This window comes from Aedes aegypti, chromosome 1 (assembly GCF_002204515.2).
Source record: "Aedes aegypti strain LVP_AGWG chromosome 1, AaegL5.0 Primary Assembly, whole genome shotgun sequence".
NCBI classification, from domain to species: domain Eukaryota; kingdom Metazoa; phylum Arthropoda; class Insecta; order Diptera; family Culicidae; genus Aedes; species Aedes aegypti.
Window position 1 is genome coordinate 69,396,197 of NC_035107.1, and position 23,949 is coordinate 69,420,145.

General features: G+C 38.8%; 2 protein-coding genes across 2 annotated transcripts in view; one reads left to right on the forward strand and one right to left on the reverse strand.

Annotated features, from left to right (window-relative positions):
- The window catches only part of LOC5578628 (serine-rich adhesin for platelets), a 550,189-nt gene that overhangs the window by 3,617 nt on the left and 522,623 nt on the right, over positions 1-23,949 (forward strand). The gene's annotated exons all lie outside the window — the stretch shown is intronic.
- LOC5578627 (angiopoietin-related protein 2) lies at positions 17,945-21,033 on the reverse strand. Its single transcript, XM_021839265.1, has 2 exons — positions 19,488-21,033; positions 17,945-19,429 (listed from the first exon to the last, which is right to left on the reverse strand). The coding sequence occupies exons 1-2, from the start codon at positions 19,835-19,837 to the stop codon at positions 18,742-18,744; spliced, it is 1,038 nt and encodes a 345-aa protein (XP_021694957.1). The 5' UTR covers positions 19,838-21,033; the 3' UTR covers positions 17,945-18,741.

Below are 23,949 nucleotides of genomic sequence, written 5' to 3' on the forward strand. Positions count from 1 at the left end.
GAAAGTGACTCAACAACAACAAGAATACCGATATGAACTAGAACTATGACTAAACAGACTAATTTTGTTAAGACTTGACGACAATTAGCATTTAAGACTCACGCAAAAGACAGGAGTAATCACAATGACATTACTAAAAAGGACACTTAAATGCCAAATTATTCAAAATCATTTCGACTAGACAGTATATGAATGACACTCCATTTCAAACAAAATCTAATGGAGTTGCTGATTTTCACAATTTTGCTTCATTGCTTAATGCTTCATTTTCTCAGAAGCAAGGGAATATGGACCGATGCACGTGTTCATTATTTTGACGTTTGAGCGGTGTCGAATTCACGGGTTGCCATGGTCACATAAATAACATGGCACCGCTAAAACGTCAAATAATGAACTCATGCATTGATCCATATGGGTAGTTTACTACACAATACAGTGGGATTCCGTTTTTGGCAACAAATTCGAAATTTTCAGTTGCCAAAAACGGACGCGTATCAAATTCGGAACCCTTTTTCCTCACTTCATTTTTTGATATTTGTTTTTAAATATACCATTTAGATGGTGATACATTATCCCTACGTAACCATATGACCACCAAACTTCGATACGGTTCACTTCGAAGCAAATTTCCGTAAGTTAGGACTATGCTATGAACCTATAGTAACAATAGTTAATTCGTTGAATACATATAAAGGCTTCATATGGTATGAATTTGAAATGATTTTCCATTGTGTTTTAGGAGTTTAGATTGATATACATATATATATTGTATTGGACAAAACATTTGCAACTTTTTCGTTTTTCCATACAAAATTACCAACTTTGGTGGGCTATATCTCAGTTATTTATGGACCGATTTGAATGAAATTTTGGCAGAACATCAGACATAACTTGAAATTTAACATATAGTTTTGAGTGGTTTTTCCAATCACAAGTTCAAAAGCAGTAAAGGTTTGACTAAAGTGAATTTTTTGACGATTTTTTATAGTTTACATAACTAAATATATTAAAGGAATAGCGTCATAGTATCTTCAGCAAAATTGTAGATTTTAACGAGATGAACAAGTTTGCTAAAGACAGTTTTTGTGCAGGGCCATCAGATTTTGAGATACATAGTTTTTAATTTTTCGTCGAAAATTACACTTTAGTTAAACCGTTAGAACTTATGAACTCGTGATTGGAAAAAATATTCAAAACTATATGTTAAAATTCAAGTTACATAATTTGTGTACCATCCCATATGAAATCAACATAATTTAATAGAATGCCGCTATGAAACCGCAAGTGTCCGCTGAATCATCTTCATAGAAATCCACAGAAATCCGCCTAGAATGCTTAGGGATTTGATATAAATATGCCGCTAGGAATTGTGGGGATATCGCTTAAATTTTTAAGATTGCGCTGTGATATTGCTGAAATGGTGAGCTTCGTGCTACGGAGTGTGGGTTCGATTCCCGCCCCAGTCGGAGAAAACTTTTCGTCAAACGAAAAATTATTCATTGGTCCACTGGTCGTTCCGTGTGTCCGTTGTCTAATGTTAGTTATGTTCAGTCTGTGCAGCCTCTGCCTGAAGACGGTGTAAATTATCTTTAAAATAGTCAAGTCTTCGATTTGAATTTCTTAAAAGTCTGTTAAGGCCAACTAGATTTTTTTTTGACGTTGGATAACGTCTTACGGCAACATACTGGGGTACAATTTCGGAAAACGAAAAATCGCTCGCGTCACGAAAAGTGGTTAGATTTTGACTGTTAACAACTTACTAACGCCCGGATAGATTTTCAAGATTCTTGCATCAATCGATTGGAAATCTTTCTACGAATCTACTCCAACAATGAAAACTATTGATTTTCATGACCAAACTATTGAAAAATTGGGAAATATCGAGGTACGTCTTATTTTCCATAGAAAAGCACATTTTTCTTGTGTATTTCTGACACAGACATCATCGAGCGATATCTTAGCCACTTTCGTCATTCAAAGGGAAACGCCCCTTTCGGTCTGCTTCTTGCTCCTCTTGATTCTATCGTGTTCAGTCGAAGCTAGCCAAACTCCAATCAGCGACTCGCGGATCAGTCAATGGACTTATCCACGGTCTTCTTTTATCCTAGTTTTTCTTTTTCTTTTCTGCTCTAAATGCGGGCAATGTTTACATAAAATGACATCCGGACCAACATCCGGAAAACGAATGTTCACCGGATGAACAAGAAGTGGATGAATGCATAACGAAATCATTCATTGTTTGTAAACACAGCCCGCAGTAAAAGGTTTTCTTCCCGGTGGAAGAAGCAGCGTGACGTCATTGTAAATTAGTTCATCGTCGACCAGCAACCGGAGAAGGACTCCTATCGGAATAAATTTTACATATTCGTCGCTGCTGCTGCTTCTGCTGTTTATTCATAATCTAAATACTGCGGGTGCCGTGAAATCGGTCATCATGGCCATGGAAGTCCAGCTAGCCTATCGAATGCGTCCAGAAACCTTGATAATTGCCGTCGGAGAAGTGAGCAAACCATCGAAAGCAAGGATGGACAAGGAGCACACAATGGATCATTGAAGATAGTTTTTGTCAGTGCTCACCGCATCAAAACAAAGGCGCCACTGTATATGGGATTTAACATTGTGACAGCATTGCTCTGCCAATAACTGCATATAATGTTACATATTATGTAACATTCGACAAAAGTAGGCATTGAGTAAATGGAATACCAAGTGTGCATTTTATGGCAGTATGGGAGGAAACTAAAATTTCTAAAAATTACCAGGAACTCAACAGTGCTTATTTGAGGCTGATATTTTGTACAACTCATATCACATACTAAGTGCATAGCCAGAAAATAATTCTGATGGAAATTTCATTGCTATTATATTACGAGGCTCATTTATAATCTCAATGTGACTGTTATGCGGTTATATTCACCAATGTGACAAAACAATTTGCTATTTTTTTTCTAATTTTCTAGAACAAACTCACAGATTTCAGTAAGTTGATCGAAAGTATTTATCATTTGATGACTCTCCATGGTATTAACTCCAATTTGTCAAAAATGTCGAATGTGACTGTTATGCAGTTATGGGCAGTGCTGTTCTGTCAAACACACAAGGCTACGGTGGCGCTATCTATGCTTCCCATAGCGGCCGTTTTGGCTATTTTAATGATCCATTACCGAGCGCATTTTAATGGTCTTCGGCAAGGCGCGTTCTATTCTCTCATCGATCCTCTCTTCTGGCTACAGAGTAAAATGCACACACCTTGGTCTTCGGTAATCTTTTGGTGAGTTTCTGTTTCACAATGGAATGAAAACCCAGTTCGATCTACGGTGACTACCCCCAACCGTCCTTTTCAGGACGACAATTTCATTTTGAAAGAGTTATGAGAATTTTCCACAGTGAAGAGCGACATTACTGGTGATTGGTGATCAGGGCCAAATAATGCTTTTCGAGAATCACAGTGCCAAGAAATAAATTCCCCTGTGGACATGAGTCGGATAAATTGCGGACGGCACTAGAATGAAGAATCCATCCCGGCTTGCCTCGCATTTAGCGATGATTATATTTATAATTCCGTTAGCATCGTCGCTTTTTACATGCATGCTAGAGCGATCAGTAGCAACTTTTTGAACAAAGAGCTAAAACTAATCAGCAACAGATTTGTTCACACTTAGATTTTTTTCACGAGCTCGGCTGTGCGAATCTCGGTTTCCCGATTTTAACCGAGACTCAGCTAACACATTGTCCGGTTGCTTAGCAACGAAGCATGATTTACTGATACTCGGCTTTTATTTGCTGAGATCCCAGAAAATTTATTTGCCGACTACTCAGCTGTGCGGATCTCGGTTAAAATAAGCCGAGATTCGGCATTCTAAATTAAGTGTGTTGGTGTTTTGATTTGGTATAAAAGTGTCGATCAAATCGAAATACGCACACAGAGAAGACTATGCTACCGCCGCCCGATCCGAGCGACGGGAACCTAGGTAAAACTTTGTTTGCAATTTCTCTCTGTTGAAAACAAATCAACCGAAATTATAATTGATAATTAATTGAAATGTCTCTGGTTGTAACTCTTTTACGTGGAATGCATTGTTGTGGTACTGAAAAGGGCCGTTTTGTTTGAAATCGTGCTGCAATTCAATTTAAGCGCTTTCGCCACGAATACGACGAGCCAGCTGGCTTGGATCGCGCACAGGTTGGTACCGTTTTGACTCATATTCCGAACACTTAAGGCTAACAAGGACTTCAAATGCATTACATAAATAGGAATAAGCTGATATTAGTAAAAATTTCAATTTCTTCGCAAATTCTAACTGTTGGCTGTTGGGTGTGCCGATAAAATTGTTTATTTCAGCTTGTTTAGTATTGACTTTACATAAAAGTATGCAACAACATTTTGATTCAAATGCCGAACACTGTGTTCATTCTGTCTCATATTCCGAACACCTTGATTCAAATTCCGAACATTACGAATTAATCGTGTTCAAAAGAATAATTTCACAAATAAATTTATCTGAACTAGTTCTAATGATGTTGAACTAGAGAATCATCGCCATTCCAGAGGTGTAGAATAGATTGAGAGACGTTAAAATTGAATTGCAATAGGGTCCTAAAGCCCTATCCCAATTTTAGTGCCAAACGCTTAAATTTAGGCCAAAAACACATGTTTACTCAATTTTCTAATGTTTTCCGTTGGTTAAAGCCCAAAAAACATTTTTTTAGATTTTGTCACATCTTTTGGCTTAAACTCAAATTTTGGGTGTATTTTGTTTTCCGTGTCCCTTACGAAATGTCAGATAGGAACAACCCCAGTGGTCGAACTAAAACCCCTGTGGTGTTTTTGTCGACTAAGCGAACGTCAAACATGATCAAAAGTGTCAAGGTTCATTTATGGACCAAATTTTTAAATTAAAGTTTAAACATGATATAGCCATTATTTGAGCGGGAAAAATTGCTAAAGTAGTTACAGTACCATGCTTTTTCGTGTTATTAAATAAAAACAAGATTTCATTAAACATTTTAGGACCCAATTGACTGCCATATCCTTGTAATTAGATGACATATTTCAGAGAAACATTTCAACCACATCGCCATACAAAAACCGAGTGTTCGGAATATGAGTCTGTTCGGAATTTGAGACAAAACGGTATCCACAAACAGACCGACCAGATAACGACAAATCTCACGCAGAGCAACCGTTCCCGGCAGATAGCAATGCGGCTTCTCGCCTCCTCCGGTGGTTGTGGTGCTCTTGCGAGCAGCTTTCGTAGCCAGCTGCTTACGAGGGGCCTTTCCTCCAGTGGACTTTTAAGCAGTCTGATTAACACGAGCCATCCATCGTCGTAGTAATGGTCTTGCTTTAGTGGGATCCGAAGTCAGTTTGAGGTTGGGGTACTTCTCCTTGAAGTCCGCGAACTCCATGTTCTCCTCTTTGCTCAAATCGATGTTGAAGTTGCCGTCCGTCCCCAGATACCACTACGAAACAGACGAAGTTCTTCATGGCGCGGAAATTCTTCAAGTATCAAAAGGAGACCATACCAATCATTGTAATAGGCACTGGAGAAGTACCTCAAACTGGCTTCGGAACCCACTAAAGCAACCAACCTAAGTGGGTCATGCGGGGACCTAACGTTCAACCGAAATATTTGTTTGGAGAGTAAGTGTCAACGCTCATGCTTCCTCTTCCATCCACCAGTTTTATCGGTGTTGAAGTGTTAACCGGACCAACCAAATAATAACACACAATGTCCATAATAAGTAAGAATTGACATGCAACAAATAGTGTGACAATTGATTAGATTTTTAGCAGTAGAATTCTTTCATAATTTCGTGACGGTTTCAAGATAGGAAATAGAAGAAGCTAACGTTATCCAACGTCAACTTGGCGGTCGTATCTCGGAAACAACCTCTTACTTTTTATTACTGTAGAGCCTATTTAATCACTGTGTCCATTATTTAGGAATATTGTGGTATGACCCATAATTGATTTGGTGCTTATCAAATATCCTGTCTCAACTGAGATGTGATAGACATTGGTTGATATAGCACACGATCCCAGTTAGGCTGGACTTGTTTTATAAAATCTATAACCCTGTTGGGATTACTTTGCTAGATTTCTGGGGGCACTAATAACCCTTTTCCAAAGATTGACCTTCTTTGATTGAACAAAACTCCACAGCTGCAGAGTATATGTTCAGCAGTTTCGATTTCGATTTGACAAAAACGACATCCAGAAAATTGGATTTTTCCAATTTCATACAGATGGTACCTACTAGGGCAGTGACCAGTCAACAGACCGATTATTACCCTCAGGTCCCTTTTTTTTAATTTAGCATACTGCCCATACTCACATAACAGTCCCATCTTCTATGAGTTTTTCTATATAAATGGGACTGTAATGTGAGTATGGGCAGCATAGCCTGGGCTTTTGAACCACTGGGCTTTACAAACCTTTTTGCTTGTCTTGATGTATCCGTGGTATTCCAGTTGGATTCTACCATAGACATTTCCCAAGATTGAAGATTTGCTCTCAGAGCGCACTCTGAAGCTCCACAAAATGGCTCGGGACCAATAAAATTCATTGAAGAACCCTGTCTTGCTAAACTGTCGGCCGTTTCGTTTCCATGAATTCCACAATGGCCAGGTACCCAGTATAAAGTAACTTCGTTCCTACTGGCCAATTGTTTCCGAGAAAGAATGCATTCCCACACTAGCTTCAACTGACAAGTGAATGCCTTCAGCGCATTTAGAGCTGCTTGGCTATCCGAAAAAATACAGATTTTAGCAAATCTGTACTTCCTTTCAATACAGATATTCGCACATTCTATAATTGCTTGGATTTCGGCTTGGAAAACAGTGGGACTGTGCCCCATAGGTATTACTTTGTTGATTCCAGGGCCAAAAACTCCGGCTCCTGTATTTTCACCAATTTTAGACCCATCTGTGTAGAAACTAATAGAACCTGGACGTAAACTCGGCCCACCAGGCTCCCATATATATCGGCTTAATTTAACCACTTTGAAAGGAGCATCATAGTTTGCCTTCGTTGTCATCCAGTCTTCTACTGTCTTTATCTCTGAGTTCAGATTGAAGTCCCTGATGATTTTTAAATGTCCTACCAGATTTCCATCCAATATTTCATTATAACGGATAAACTGTAAGGCACTTTTTGCTACTTGCAGAGTAATTTTTTTCCTTCTGATAACAGGAACAATATTAATCTTAGAAGGATTTACATTCAGGCCCTTTCTTCTACACCTATTGAGAGTCATGCAGCTTGTAACCGATTAGAAATCGTGTATTCATATTTTCCACGAATAACAATAGCCACATCGTCTGGATATCCAATCACCTCAAAACCTTGGTCCGTTAGCTTTCTAAGAAGGTCGTCTACTACAAATGACCACAATAAGGGTGATAGCACTCCTCCTTGAGGACAACCCTTTATCGTCTTTATAGATAGTTGCGCACCTCCTAGATGAGCACAAATTACTCGATCTTTTAGCATTTTCATTATCCAATCAACAAGGCATCTATCCAAGCCCCTTAATTCCATTGCCGAACGTATGGAGTAATGAGATGCATTATCGAATGCGCCTTCAATATCAAGAAAAGCCACTACAGCTATTTCCTTGGCTTGAAATGATTTCTCGATTTTAATAACTAACGATTGTAACGCCGTTATTGTAGATTTACCTGCTTGATATGCAAATTGAAATTTACTAAGAGATAATCTGGCTAAACTCGTAGACTTTATGTAGTCATCGACTATTTTTGCCATTGTCTTTAATGAAACGAAGGAAAGACTTATGGGCCTAAAGGCTTTAGGAGTCGTTTTATCCCTGTTACCGGATTTTGGAATAAAGATAACTCGAACCTTTCTCCATGAACTAGGTATGTAACTCAGTGTTATACTGGCTTTAAATATTTCCGCTGAAAGTAGACAGAGCACAGTTTTACCCTGTTGTAATAACGCTGGAAAAATGTCATCTTTTCCTGCAGATTTGAAAGTGTGAAAAGAACTCAATGCTGGTTCGATCCTTGATAGTGTGAAGATTTCAAAAGCTTTCTGATAGGCATCTGATGACCATGCATTTGCGCTATCCAAATCCTGTGCTTCAACCGAGTATGGGATCGATCCAGGAAAATAAGTTCTCATCATAACTTCCAACGTTTCAGGAGAGTCAACAGTAAAACTGCCATCTTCTTTTTTGAGGTTGCCAAGACCGTTTGAGTGGTCTTTTGAAAGAACTTTATGAAGCCTTGCAGCTGTAGGAGCGCTATTGATGTCTTCGCATACCCGTCTCCTATACTTTCCTTTGGCTTGCCTCAACTCTCTGTTGTATTCTGTTAGGGCCTGTTTATATGTGACCCAGTCTGAAGTAGTCTTTGCTCTATTGAACAATCGTCTAGATTTTTTCCTCAAGTCTGCCAGCCTATCATTCCACCAAGGAACATCTCTTTTATTATCCTATGTTTGATAGGACAGCTGGCGTGATATGATGTGATCATTTTGTCAATAATCACATCAGAACTAGATTCTAGCTGTGAATATGTTTCAATTAATTCACCTTTGTATGGAAAGTGATTCATTAAGTGAAACCGATAGAGATCCCAGTTAGTTTTCCTAGGATTCCTATACTTTTCTGATAAAAGTAATCCGGCTTTATAATCAAACCTGATGTGTTTGTGATCTGACAATGATTCTTCATCAGAAACATGCCAGTTCACAATCTTTTCAGACAACAAGTCACTACAGATCGTAATATCAAGAACCTCCTGTCGAATTTCATTGATAAATGTCGGCGAGTTACCTCTATTACATACATATGTCAATATTATTGGACGAAATGTAGTTCAAGAGGTCTTCGCCTCGTTTATTAATATCGGTGCTGCTCCATATTGTATGATGGGCATTTGCATCGCACCCTATTATAAATTGGGCGTTTATTTTTTACAGTAATTAACGAACATTACGACCGAAGATGAAGGGATTTCTTCAACATCTCCTGGAAAATAAGCTGAGGCAATGCATACCTCTGTTTTTCCTCGGAGTGTTGGTACCTCCATCTTAATCGCAACGATATCTCTAGAGATAAATTCAGTAATTGGGACAAATTTCTTCCTTTTACTTACCAAAATAGCTGTCCTTGGTTTAGGCTGACTCTCGTCGTACAAAAGTATACAATCCGATGAAGAGCATCCCAATACCCTACCATTATTTACCCAGGGCTCCTGAATCAGCCCTACGTCCATTCTTTCCTTAGTGAATCTTCTGCTGAGCACTGCCAATGCGTGGTGAAGATTCACTTGAACAACTTTTATAAAACTCATTTATGTTGTATAACTATTTATTTATAAACTTAGTATTAACTGGGGCACTTCTTCCCGCTGTTGAAGACGGTTATTAACCGACGATTCCATTTTTTTAGTTGTATTGCTATGTTTTTTAAAGCGTAGATTTTCAGGGGCATTAGATTGCCCTTGACCATCTACACCGCTGCACTCGGTAATACCACTAACTTTTTCCAAATTAGGTTCCTGAGCTTTCTTAGAGTCTCCGTTACCATTCTTCCTAAGCCCACTCGGCCCTGGAACGATTAGATCCTGTTGAACTTCATCACAATCCATGACCATATCGTTTGGGCAAATAGATAGGTTGTTAGATAATATAGGGCGTTTCTTCTTGATCTGAATCTGCCCATACCTATAGTTTAGTACAAACTTCCTCTCATCGAGCTTCCGCAAAGAAGAATCGTCTACCGTTAGGGCAAGCTCAACATGGTCACCCTTTACGTGGCGATGTAGAATCCTCCACGCATCGGCCAACAAATTCTCGTTTTGGCTCTCAATGAGGGATAAAATCATAGCATTGTCGTACTTGGAACTCCATGGAAAGAAGCCGATTAGTACCTCAGGACGTGGGATTTTATCCTCGTCCACTACAACCAAATTGGCTCCTTCCCAGAGATTTATCGATGGGAGCTTTTCCTTAACTCAAGCAGTTGTGTCCTTGTCCTGGCAAGTAAGCACCAAGTACCCAGGCTTGAACCGACAGCAGGCAAACTTGGGATTAAACTGCTCCCAGCGTTGCTGTACAACCTTTAACAAGAGGGCTTCTTGAACCACTTCTTGTTGGTTGGTTGACAGCTCAACTGCGGGATAATGCTTGGGCATAATCCCCAGCCTAACCCTACTAGCAATTTCACTGTAAGTTGGGGCAGGGAGGGCTTCTCGTCCCTGACCCTGCATTATTTTCGGATCACGTGAGTACGTAGGGTTTTTTGAATCCTTGGCATACTTCTCCATGTTCTACTTCTACTTCCCCAGATATGGGGCCATCGCAGATTTTCTTTGGCGCAGGTTTTTCTTCGCTGCTGTTGGTGTGGTCCAGATCTGACTTCCTAAGTCTCTTCGGAGTACTGACTAGTGGAAGCTTTGTCCGCTCCCGAGCTGCAGCATAATCCATTCCCCCCTTCATCAGTATCTGAAGCTTTCGACGTGCTGATCCACACAACCCGCGACGCTTCATTGGCACTGTCTTGTTGTCCGCTCTAACTGTTTCGCTGGTAGCATTGTCACAACTATTGTCTACCGAATGCAGCATCGGCTGCAACGGTCTAATAGTGACATTCACACCGTCATCTTCATCTTCTGATTGTTATTCTTCAACTGTTTGCATTGGGAAATTCAATATCGATGGAGATGGAGTACGCACGTCTACTAATGAATCACTTTGTAGCCCATCGTCAATAACATTATCGTCACTACTTGCCATATCACTTACATATAGGTACTTTTAAGACTATCACTTATCACTATTTATTAGCAGATATTTTCAACGGTGCGCACACTAAATTTCTTATAAGCAAAACGTACGCTTGTATGTGGCCAACTAGATTACTGCCAGCTATCCAAAAATTTTGCTGAAAACCTATTCAGAATCCTCAGGATTTTGCAAAAAATACTCAAAATCCCTAGTATCTCGCTATAGAATCATAGAAGCTGCTAAGAGTTCTCTATGAAACGCCAGAACTTACGCAGCATCCACAATATACATTCTCAGGATCCCACAGGAAACTCTAAATGTCAACTAAGAAACCCCAGATCCCGCTCAGTATCCTCAGGAATTCACTGTAAATTCTCAAAAGTCCACAAGAAAAACCTAGGATCCCGTAAAAATTCTCTAGAATCCAGTTTGGAAACTGCTAGACTAAGGATACCCAAGGTTTTTTGATTGTTTTATGCGGTTCGTATCGTTGATTAAAAATCTCAACTAATGGATGAACAAACATCTACATTATATCTACATTATACACCCATATTAAATCGTATTTATCACATGCTTTAGCGATTTTAATGACAATAAAGTATAGTTTGCACCTGTGCTCGCATTTGTTATGGTGGCGCTATAAAATGGCGTATTATTATACGATCATGTAAATTAAAATGTTCTCACTTGAGAATTAAATGCATAGTGTAAGCAATCTTACTATCCTAGTATTTATTTTGCAGTGCCTAGAACTCAACATTTTATTGAGTAGTGGATACATTTTGTTTTACTGACTTTTGTTTTGGTCCATACGATTTCGCTTATTTCATCACATAAGATTTTTTTAACGCATTTTAGGTGACGAAGTAAGTGATGGGCAAGGCTGGTAGTGAGTCACTTTTTAGTGACTTGGTCACTTTTTTGAGGCTAGTCACTTTAAAGTCTCTTTTTTGAAGCCATTTCAACTAAAGTCACTTTTTTCGTCAAAAAGTCACTTTTTTCAACTATTTTGAGCTAATTTTTTGGGAGAAAATTTTGAATCGGCCTTCTTAATTTAGGCTAAGTTTTAAGTTTGCAGGGCGTCTACAACCTGAAAATTCCTGGAAAACCTGGAATTATCCGAGGATTTCGGCTACACGCAGAAAAAAAACTCGAACCAGTAATTATTATGGCAGAATATGTCCTTTTTGTAACACAACATTTCAACAATTTTTTTTTTTTTCCGAGGGACTAACGAACTTTTACTATGGTTCTCTAACTCGATATCGAGATACGAAATATCGAGTAAGGGAGAGTTAACAGTAGATTATGATTCTATACTTATCAGATTAATCCAAAAGTCAACTAACTTTTTGAATAGCTTTCTATTGTAAAACAACCAACAAATTTTAAACTGATTTTGAAAAAACAGACCCTTTGCAATATTGTTTTTTGAATTACTTTTTATAAAATTACTTTTTATAAAATGTTAGAGCATTCCTACGCTACTACCTTCAGTAATTTGCACAGAGATTACTCTGAAGAAAAAATCTCAGTATTTCCTCCAAATCACAGATTTCTTCAATCGCTACTTCTAGGATTCTTCCCGCAGGCCCTACATAAGTTTTTCCCCAAAGGTTTATTATAGAGTTTTTGAAAAAAAATCTACATTTTTATAAGAAACCCTACAATAATTCCTACGCCTTTTTTCATTTAATCCAGGCATTTTTATAAGGATTCTCTCAAAAATTCATCCATAATTACTCTCCGGAATTGCTCAAAACTTACTTAAGGTATTATTGGATAAAATCTTTTCCAAGAATTGCATCTGGGATTCCTCATTAGTTTCCTCTAGAATTTTCTCCAACATTTCTTCAAAATATTCAACTGCGGTTCAAACACTTCACTGATATTTTTTTCAAATACAGTTTCCAGACCTGCATAAATTCTTTAAAATTTCATTCAAGGTTCCACACTAGGTAATACTACAGCAATTATTACAGTTATTGCTCGGACCATTGATGGATTAATATGTTTTTATTATCATATCAATATCGGTGATCTTCGTAGGTATTCATCAAATTCTTCGCTGATTCAAAAACAAAATATGACATTTTTCTTGATATTTCCCTGAAGACAACCCGACCAGTGGATTACAAAAGGGTTGTTACTCAGTTAGCGCATTTTCTCTAACAAAATATGTTATACTTTTGGCGGGTTGTAGTTAAAATAACAAAAAATAGAACACAATTTCTTCCACAATAAACAAAAATGGATTTTGTTTCATAATTTGAGCAAAAATATTACACATTATGTTTCAAATCAAATAAAGATATAACTTATTTTGTTATATTCCATTACTGATTTTTTTTGTAGGGTATTCAGTTGGAGCTGCCTGACACACTGAAATGAATTTTATTGTAGAAACTACTGAATCCATAGTAAAATTAAGAACTGCACCAACGATTTTCAACCGACTACATTAATCTGTTACCTCTACCATAACATAGTCAACAAGAAAATATATTCTGTTTATTTAACCAGAGTTGTAGTATTTATGACTAGAAACATTATAGATTTGACAAGTTTGGCATTGTACTTTTCACCATACTGCGTTGTACGATGGGTGTCACGGATTGAAATACAATGCTTTGTAGTCGAGGCTACTATGGACATAGTCACATTTACTACACTGCTCAGTGATTTTTACCAGATTATAGTAAATTTAACAGATTTTTGTAGTCGGTTGAAAATCGTTGGGGCAGTTCTTAATTCTACCATGGACTTGGTAGATTATACAACAAAATTTGTTTGCGTGCAGCTTCACTTGTCTAGGCTGAACCCTCGGTCTGGCTTTTGCCAAGTTTCCCCTCTACCAGGACCAATACTCAGACGGACTAGGCTATGGTGCCCACATGAACACTGTTTTTTATTCGTATTGTGACGTGATAGTTTTTGAAAAATACCCTTTATTACCTTGCTTCTGAGAAACGCTATCAACGACGCAGAACGTCCGTTGGATCACATCCGAGATATTAGTGCGTCTATTCCATATAACTAATGCCAAAATGTGATACCACCACTACAGGTTACGCCTTTGGTGTCCATCTAATGAGCTAATGGATTGTGCCCTCCCATCGCGGCAAGGTCGCAACCATGGGGATATTCCATTACTGAATTATGACAAAATTTGTTATTTTCGTTCCTGTCATTTTTTTATAACAAATTGTGGATTAATTCAGTTTTAAATTAAAATAAATTTGAATTTGAAATAAAAATAAATTTGAATTAACTGATTGTGTTTTAATTGTGTTATAATTTCCTCCATCAACTCAAAGTGCTTCCAACAAAAAAAAAAATGTTATTTGTTACAAATATTGATATAATGTTGTTGTTATCCACTGGTCGGGAATCCAGGATGAGTAACTGGGAAAATTCATTTAAGACTTCCTTGATTTTTTTTATTTGGAGCAGGTCCTAGGGAAATCAATGAAAGAATCAATCGATAAATTTCCGGAGAACTTGGGACTTCTTTGAAAAATTTCTGAAACGATCTTGGGAGCAATTCCTAGTGGAATCATCGAAGTAATTTCTTCACCATGATAAAGAACAAACCAACCAATTAAAATGATCTTTTGAGCTAAAACCATGGCTCGCATTAAGAAAATTGTAGAAAATCATCCGTGATAAATGTAGGAGTGTAGTTTTAATGAAACAACGTGGTTTTTCTTAGAAAAAAAAACAGATTCATGAATGTATGTAAACGATTTTTTGAAGAATTACATAAAAAGTTCGTAAAATCACAAAACAAACTCCTGAAGAGGTCTTCGAAGTAATAATAAATTTACGGCAAAACGAAAAGTTACTTGTCGTAATTTCACGAGGAAGTCTTAGAATGTGAATACCTTCCATTAAACTTACTGATGGAAAATTTCTTCCTTAGTCGGCGTTTAAACGACGCGATTTAAGCAGTTTTCCAATCAAATTAGATCTTTTGTCATCATTTTTTATTTGAAATGTCGATTAATGCATAAAAATATTGACCTTATTAGGTAGAAGAGCTGGAGTTTAAATGGAAATGTGGAATGACAAAAAATTTAATTTTACAAATGGTTCAATTTCTTTTTAAAATTTACAATATAAAATACTTTGGTAATATAAAAGACACTAAATTTTGGAAAATATTGAAAATCTACTAAAAAAGGATTATTTATTATTTTAGTTTATATTTAAACTACCCTGTTTGAAAAAATTCTAGGCGATATCTTGTAATTTTGGAAGCACAATAAAAATGTACAAATATGCTACTCAACTCAAAATGTACAAATATGACCTACTACCTGCAGAAGATCATATGGAATATTCCCTATCATAATTGATATTGATCGTAAAACAGTATACAGTGAAACCTCCATGAGTCGATATTGAAGGGACCATCGACTCATAGAAATATCGAGTCATGGAACAGTAATCCTTTGGAAAGCTGTTTCTAGGGACCATCATAGTAACCATGAAATTTCGTTTCTAGTATGGTTCCATGAGTCGATATCGAGTCATGGAACATCGACTCATGGAGGTATTACTGTACTAGAATTGAAATAAAATTGATTACGGCTTGCTTTTCGAAAGTCACTTTTTCGAGAATCGAAAGTCACTTTTTAGTCACTTATTTCTCAAATTTGGTCACTAAAATAACTTTTTTCGGTACCAATCTTTGCTACCAGCCCTGGTGATGGGTCATTTATACCTCTAGCTACTGTCAAGACTATGAATTTCTTGAATGTGTCATAGACTTTTTGTTGCTCTTGTATCAGTGCTTGTGTTAGTTCAAACGGGTTGTTCCAAACCTGAAGAATGAAAGAATGATTTTTATTGAGTGTATCCATTAAGTGTATCGACAGACTCAAGTGGGCTGGTTCCACAGTATGAATGAGGAGCAAGATGAGGAGGAAAAGGGAAAAAATGAGGAAAAATGTTGGAACGCTATATGATATACTTATAGAGATTGATGGCTTCATAAAATGTAGCGAAAACATGACCATTCCGAAGCAAACTATCGCGTGTGGGATCTCTAGTGATTAGTAGGATTTGATGATATATCGACTGAGATGTAGCCCTGAAATGCAATGGACGTGAACGGATCTGTTGTTCAAATAATTAAAAAAAGAAAACACGATGATATTTACAAAAAAAAAATCATAATTTTGATGGAATTTAGAAATGTTGCCGAAAACGGATCCATTTTGTTGCCAAAATCGGGGGGTACCAAAAACGGAATCTCACTGTACTAAATACTAATGAAAAAACAGTGTTCTTGTGCGCGCCATTGCCTAGTCCGTCTGAGTATTGGTGTTGGTCCTGCTAGAGGGGAAATTTGGCAAAAGGCATAGACCGATGGTTCAGCCTTGACATGTAAATACCACTGACTGAATACCACAAAAAAATTAGGCTCACCATGTACCTAACCTATGCACGAGCTCACTAATTTGACGTTTGAGTGGTGCCATATTCATTCGTTACCATGCTCGCATAAACAACACGGCACCGCTCAAACGTCAACGGTCATGGTGCGAGAATGAACACAAGGTTGTCTGAAAAACATGATGATTTTTTTCGTCTATTTTTTGCAGTTCTTAAGGTGAAGATGCATCGAAGCCGAACCTCAAATTTTCAAGAGCACAAATCTAGAGAACTAAACAGCCGTTCAAGCTGTAAACTTAATCGATTGGTCACCATCAGCATGTGACCAATCGATTAAGTTTTCAGCTCAAACGGATGTTTCGTTCTCCAGATTTGTGCTCTTGAAAATTTGTGGTTTGGCTTCGATACATTTTTACCTTAATGCTGTGGGCTTATCCATTGGTGAACTGAATTCGCTCGGTCCGAGAGTTTTGACACTTGAGCCGGGCCGGAACCAATGGAATTGAATTCAGTTGATCGGTGAATAAGTCAATGTTATCTGGATTTGAAATTTTCAAAAATATTTTGTTTCCAAGCAGTTCTAACACTCAAACTTAATTAAAATTTGAATTTGAGGTTAATTTTGGATTACTAATCTCAAAATTAAACTCAAAAATTCAATTCCGGTCAATATTTCGTTTCGACATCCTGTTCAAGATTCATTCCATAATCCGGTTCAGAATTCGTTCCGAAATCTTGCTCAGAATTCGTTTTGAAAACTTTTTAAAAATTCGATTATTACTTTCAGTTTTGAAATTCTCTCCAGAGTTAATGATTCCCCTGAAAAGTATTCCAAGATACCACCGGAAAGTATTCTAAGATTTGTCCTGGAAGCTTTTTAAGATTCTTTAGAAAAAACTTCCTGCGTTTTTTTTTTTTGAAAGCCTCCTAGGATTTCTCAGGATAGCTTGGCAGGATTTCTTCCAGGAAGATTTGCAGGATTCTCCGGAGAGCATTACAATGTTCTTGGAAACAACCAGGATCTCTGCGGAAAGCCTTGCAGTATTACTACAGACAACCTTCCAGAATGTCTCTGCAAACACTTTCAGGATACCTCCAAACACATTGCAGGGTTTTTTCCGGAAAGCTTTGAAGGATGCCTCACGAAATCCTTTCAGTTTTTTTTCCGAACGCCTTTCAGGTTTCCTCCACAGTGCCTTAACTGTTTTCTCCGGAATTAGTTTCAAGTTTCACCCAGAAACTGTTTCTGGATTTCCCGGACAACCGTTTTAAGATATTTCCGGAAATCGTTTCAAGATACGGAAACATTTTCAGAATTTATTCGGAAGTCGGTTTAGGATTTCTACGGAAGCCGTTTTAGGATACCATTAAAATGATGGGGACGGACCTGGTGTAGGGGTTAGGACACACGCCTCTCACACCGAGAACCTGGGATCGAATGCCATCCTCGAGATAGTCACTTATGACATAACGTGCGAGTTATAGTGACGACTTCCTTCGGAAAGGAAGTAAAACTGTTGGTCCCGAGCTGAACTAGCCCAGGTGTGCTGCGATTACAGCTTTAGTATTCCTGCGGAAATCGTTTTAGAATACCATCGATAACCGCTTCAGGTTCCCACTAGAACCTGTTTCAGGATCCCTTCGAATACTGTTTCAGGATTCCTCTGAAATTAGTTTCAGGATTCCTCTGAAATTAGTTTCAGGATTCCTCTGGAAACCTTTCCAGAATTGTTGCGAAAACCATCTAAAGAATTCTTTGGATACCATTTCGGAATTCCTCTAAAAAGCATTTCGGGATTTCACCGGAAACCAGTTCAGAATTCCTCCCGAAACTCTTTCTGGATTCTTCCGGAAACTGCTTTAGGATTTCTCTAGACACTGTTTCAGGATTCCTCCGGCAACCATTCCAGATTCCTCATGCCTTCTTGGATTTCTTAGAAAAATTTCCCAAGATTACTCCAGGAACTGTTTACGGAAACCATTCCAGGATTTTCCCGGAAACCTTTGTCTCCGGAATCTGTTACAGCATTCTGGAAAAGTTCCAGTATTCCTTTGGATAGAAGGCTCTTCAGAGGGCCTAACAATTCAAAAAACCTTCAATATTCTCCCAAGATTCTAAAAAACGCGGATATAAAAAAAATGAAAGGATTCTGATGATAGTCCACAGATACCTCCTTTTTCAATCGAAACTTTATTTTAGCTATTTTCATTTTTACAAAAAATCATTTCCTACTAAACACTCTACCGAAAGACTCACGACACGTGAAGTACATTCCGAATTTCACCTAATCCCATTCTCATCTCCTCGCCTCCTTTTGTTCGTTGGTCCGTGCCCTCTGATCACATCTTCGCCAGCGAGTCCTTCAGCTCCATCATCCCTTCGATCTCCGCTTTCCGCTTGATGTTCTTCCGCCGGATCATCATCCGGGACATCCGCAGCGAGTAGCCCACGCCGTGGAACTTGGCCCAGGACATCCCCACGCCAAACTCTTCGTTGTTACCGCGCAGGTATTTTCCGTTGAGGTTGCTGAAAAGTTTGAACACGGTTTAGGTCTTGTCGTGGAAGGTGCTTGAAGGGTACATTACCTGGAGTGACAATTCCGGTACCACCACGCCCCGTGGTACTTGACGGAGCAGTTCTCCTCGTGTGTATCGTTGTCCTCATCGAAGGTGCTGAAGTAAGCTCCCAGAGTGTAGCTCATCGAGTCGCCAGCCGTCCCGTTGTATCCGTCGATCTTCGTGACCTTATAGAGCTCCGTCTCGCTAGCAATTTCAAAGTTCGCAAAGTTGGCATAGGTCACGTTGCCGTCAAAGTCCTCTAGCAGGATCATCAACTCGTGCGGAGCAGAATAGGTCAGCTGATGGACACGTTCCAATCCAAGCCAAAACTCTCCGCCATCCATCTTGCCGAACCCGAACCGGTATTCGTCCCAGTCGCGGTAGAAGTTCACCGTCCCATCGAACCGATACTGGAATACGGTCCATCCGCCACCCTCGTACTGCATGTCACAGAACACCCGAATCGCTTTGCTGAACTCTCCGTCCGGTTGGACGTCCCAAACTCCGCTACGGCTACCCTCCGGAAGCTGATCGCAGGCTTCTAGAATTGCCGGAGGCTTCTCCGTCGTAAGCAAACTCATTTGACTCTGCATTTGGTCCAACTGCATCAGATCTCCGTTTCCGTCGCAATTGGCCGTAGCCTTCATCATCATCATGGCGTCATCGAAGTAGCCTCGCGTCGGAAGTCGCTGCTGAGCTATGGCAAGATCCCTAAAAATGCACGGATCATTGATCTTGAACCTTATCTATAATTTCAGAAACCACCTACCTCATCTCCTTGTGCAGCAGGGTCAAATTTTTGGCGATCACCCTCAGCTGATGTTCGGCAGTGTTGGCCGATCGTTCCGTTTCCGAGATGTGCCACGCCAAGTTATCGATCACGTGCACCAGGTTCTGCAGCAAACTCGACACCGTGTCCACCTTCTTCTGGATGTTCAACTCAAACCGCATCATCCGCATGTCCAGCTGTTCGATTTTCAGCGTAAAGTGCTCGATGTCAAACTCGTTGAACTCGCTGGCGTTGACCTCGATCAAGGACTGCCGGGAGAATCCCTGGGGGACCACCCCCTGGAGACAGAGGAACGCCCCGTACAGGACGACCACCAGGAGATGCTTCATCGGATTGCTCTACACTCTCTTGACACCTTAGTTCTTTGTCTACTTACTGGCCTCTCTGATAGATCATGTGCACTGATCGAGATGTGGAAAAACACTGACGCGGCCGCAAATCTTCCCTCGGGACGACCGCCATAACGGATGTGCGAGATCTCTCTTTCACCTGTGTGTGCCATTTCTCCAAATCCCGGGCGCCGATACTGACTGATTTTGACGCGATCGTGGTCGTGATCGCGAGGCGTTAAAGAGCTAGAATAATTGACGGAAAACATACTCTTGCTTTGCATACCACTCGTATAGGATTCATGAGCACACATATGGAAAACGCGATCGGGAAGACTTTCGGGACTATGAATGTGGGTTTCGGGGTCGATTTGCGGCTGATAATAGGGGATTCGAATGGGGCGATCGTAATTGATTTGTGTCCGATGATTGGATCGCGTTTTGACCGGGCGCAAATCAAATCAATTTGCGATAATCGGTACAGCTAGAATTCACAGCAAACGGTGCTGTATGGGAATTGAAGCGAAAAGGTGTGCTGGATTCGACAGATGTTCGCGATAAGTTATGTGTAGATTGAATAACGAGTTATCTAATTTGATTAGTGGGGCTCTTAGAAGGAGGCCATCATGAAGATTAAAATGTTCGAGACTGATAAATAAAATCTATTAGAAATTGCTTTAACTGATGATCACATTCTAATATTGTAACTATTTTCAGATCGTTTTTGTAATAACAGTTATTAATATTTTCAGATGTTTCTGCCCTGAACTCAATAACACCCTTGGTTACAGGACTTCAAACTAAAAATCCTAATAATCCATTCTGCAAATACACATAGAGATCCAGTTGAACTTATTGGATGATCTATAAATTTAAAAATCTGCGGGTGGGATCAGTCATTTACTTATATTTTTTGAAATGTCCTTTGACACTTATTCAGTTAGTTTGAATTTGAATAAAGAAATGCTCACATGAATAACAGAACATCCAAGAACTTCCTGGGATAAATATCTTGAAACCTCTTCAGTACATCAAATGTGTCAGTGGTTCTCAATAAATTCCCAGAGATTTCTAGCAGGTTTAAGAAATCTACAGGAGATTCCAAGAGTTCACAGGGATTCTAAGAGATTCCATCAGAGCTTTCAGAGCTTTCCAGCGTTTCCCATACTTCATACTGTTCAAATACTGAAAAACACTAAAATGTACATAACTTTTTTGTTTCTCGATTTCTTGAAATTTTCAAATCTCTCCAAAAAACTCTTCTAGTTTATGTTCCGGAAAACTTGGGAATATGGTCCAAGTGGTTCCAGAGTTATTCCTGAGTGTCTTGGGGTCAGTAGCGTAGCTAGGGGGGTGCGACGGGTGCGGTCCGCACCGGGCTCCGAGCTCCTAAGGGTCCCAAAATCGGAATGCGGATTTCTCATAGGATTAAAAGATCGACATAGCTTGTAGGAAACTGACAATTTGTAAGATCCCAAGAAGAAAATAAGTATGGCAAGCATAAGTTTTGGAGGAGACTTGGATAAGCGATGTACAGGGGCCCCCAGACTATCCCTAGGATTAAAATGAGCCGAGGGCCCCGCGTGACCCGTGACTCTGGCTTTCCATATTTCAGGGGCCTTCACAAATATTTGTTTTGTAAGTTTTTTTCCTTTGTATTGTTCAATCGATTGCACGCATGAGAAAACTGAGCCTTCTAACAGCTAAAAGCGGTCCTGATGTAGATTTTTAAGTGGGCCCAGATATCTATTTCAAAGATGTTGATGATTCAGAATTTATGTTGAATTCAAAAATATTCATATTTATATAATACTTCGTGAATTCTTATTTCTAATCAAATCTACCCAAGTATGTAAGCCTCCAAAAATCTGAAGCATTAATGAGTTTTTTGCTTGTACATATTTTCTTACTATCTGAACCATTCTCATTATCATTAGAAATGGTATAGAGACCTTCTCCATAGTATAAACGTGAGACCAGAGGTGTACGTTTTTGTTAGATTACAATGTATGAGATACATTCATAATCATGAATTTTGTAGAATGAGTAAGCTAAAGATTTTTTTTTTTCAGAATGATGCATATATTATTCTTCTTTTAAGTCCGAGACCACTTAAAAGGCTCAAGACGAGGAAAAATATATATAGGGTACAAACAAATAATATATAAAATAGTAAATTTTACGATTTTTAATTTTATGTTTTTATTTAGATCGAAATTTCCCAAGTATCCAATTGGCCGTAAGAATAGGCACCAAATCAGTACTATAGTTGATTTAAAAGCATAAATTTTATGGCAACACTGCAACTTAGTCACCGCCGTGGTTGTTTACATTTCGCAAAAGTAAAATCTGACCTGGGTTTTCGCTGCAGTTAAACGCGATTTCAGATGCTTTCCCGTGATTTTGCTCATGATAATGAATAATATGGTGATCAATTATCATAGTGATAACATTTTTATTGAATTTATATGTGTAAAAATGCTCAAAAAAGAAGTTTAAAGAAAGTTGCCAACATGTGTTTAAGAAGATTGGAAGAAATGGCAGTTCAGTTCAGGCGTATACTTGAGTTTTGGCGAATAGTTTTATAGTATACGAGTAAACAGTTGCCGGTTTGCATTGCAACTAAGAGGAAAGAGTGACTAAAATTCAATTAATATGCCTCTATAATTTTGCTCCAATCAAACACCGGGCAGAGGGGGGAAGAGATCGCAGTAGGCTTTGCCGCGAACGGTCGTGTTTTATTTTGCTCCGCGTGCTTTTTTTTTCGTGCTCCCGTTTTTCGTGATTCCGCTGATATTGGTTAGCGCTACGCCAGCAGAATTTTAGTTTGAGAGTGAATCACCGAAAGCCCCAGTAGTTAAACGTTATAATTCGTGTTTGGTTGTAACGGTTCACCTGCAATTGCAACTGGCTAGTAGGTTTATCCTTGGAAAAAATTGTCTCCGAAATTTCGATTTGGGTTCTACCGCCACCCAGAATGTTGATACGTGATAAAAAAAAGTCGCAGAGAGCCTCTTTCTGACAAAAAAAAAAAACAAATTAGAAGCAACAAATATCGCGTTCTGTAATTCGGTTTGATGGAGAAAAGTGCTTTAATGTGAATGAAACGTCGTGCAATTAAATACATTGAAGAAATGGTTTTTGTGCGGTGAAATGATGAACGAATGCGCGGCAAAGGCGAAAGAGGAAGAAAAATATATCCCATGGCTGGTTGAGTCGTAGGTTTCCATGGCGATGGCAATGCCACCTTAGATGGTTTTCGGTGAGATTGTTCTGATTATGATTTTTACTAAAAAAAAACTAAATACGTGCCAGTTTAAAAGAAAACATCTTTTAAACAGGAAGTGTGTTTTCATTACCTTTATCCATATGATAACGGTAATGCATGCATGCGGGGCTTATTGTTAGTGAAGGTAACTTCTGAATGGACGTGTCTCTCCAGCCATTCTGAAATGGGTCACTGGATCTACAATAGAGCTATCACCTTCTAACTCCTGGACTAAAGCTTGCTGCAAGAGCATCAAAAAGCATTGCAGAAAGATTTCTTCCGTAATATCACTGCCGGACAGTGGGTGTTAGTTGGATTACACACACACACAATCAAACACCGGGCAGAGGGGGAAGAAGTGAGAGGAGGCACGGTAAGCGCCATACTGGTAGCCATTTCTGGCTTCCCTTTATAATGTCAAAAGCCACTTTTGGCGAACTATTCGGCCGATAAGTGGCCTACTCGTTATTAGTCCCTGAACTGAGATATGTCAAAAATTTTATAGCACGTAGGCGACGGAAAAAGAAAAAAAGAAAGTTTGTTTAGCTCATGTACTTTTTTTTCTATTCCCGTCTCATCTAAGTTGTGTTTTTTTGTTGAATGACTGCGGCCCGAACTAATATTCTCCTATCTCCTACTATTAAATGATTCCGGTCACATTCCCATCTGATCCATCGATGCTTTTCTGTTTTCCCTGCTCATCATCGTACATAAAGCGGTATTATAATGGATACTGGTAATAGCATACATTGAAAGTAATTTAACCTGGATAATTTATTGCTATATTTTGACGAAAATCCTGGTTTTCGTCAAAATATAGCAATAAATTATCCAGGTTAAATTA

What these genes read in the sequence shown, in the direction of transcription:
- LOC5578627 (XM_021839265.1), bottom strand. Translation starts at nt 19,837, where the DNA reads ATGAAGCATCTCCTGGTGGTCGTCCTGTACGGGGCGTTCCTCTGTCTC. An exon ending in CTGCTGCACAAGGAGATGAG is followed by an intron (nt 19,430 to 19,487) that starts GTAGGTGGTTTC and finishes GTGCATTTTTAG; the next exon opens with GGATCTTGCCATAGCTCAGC.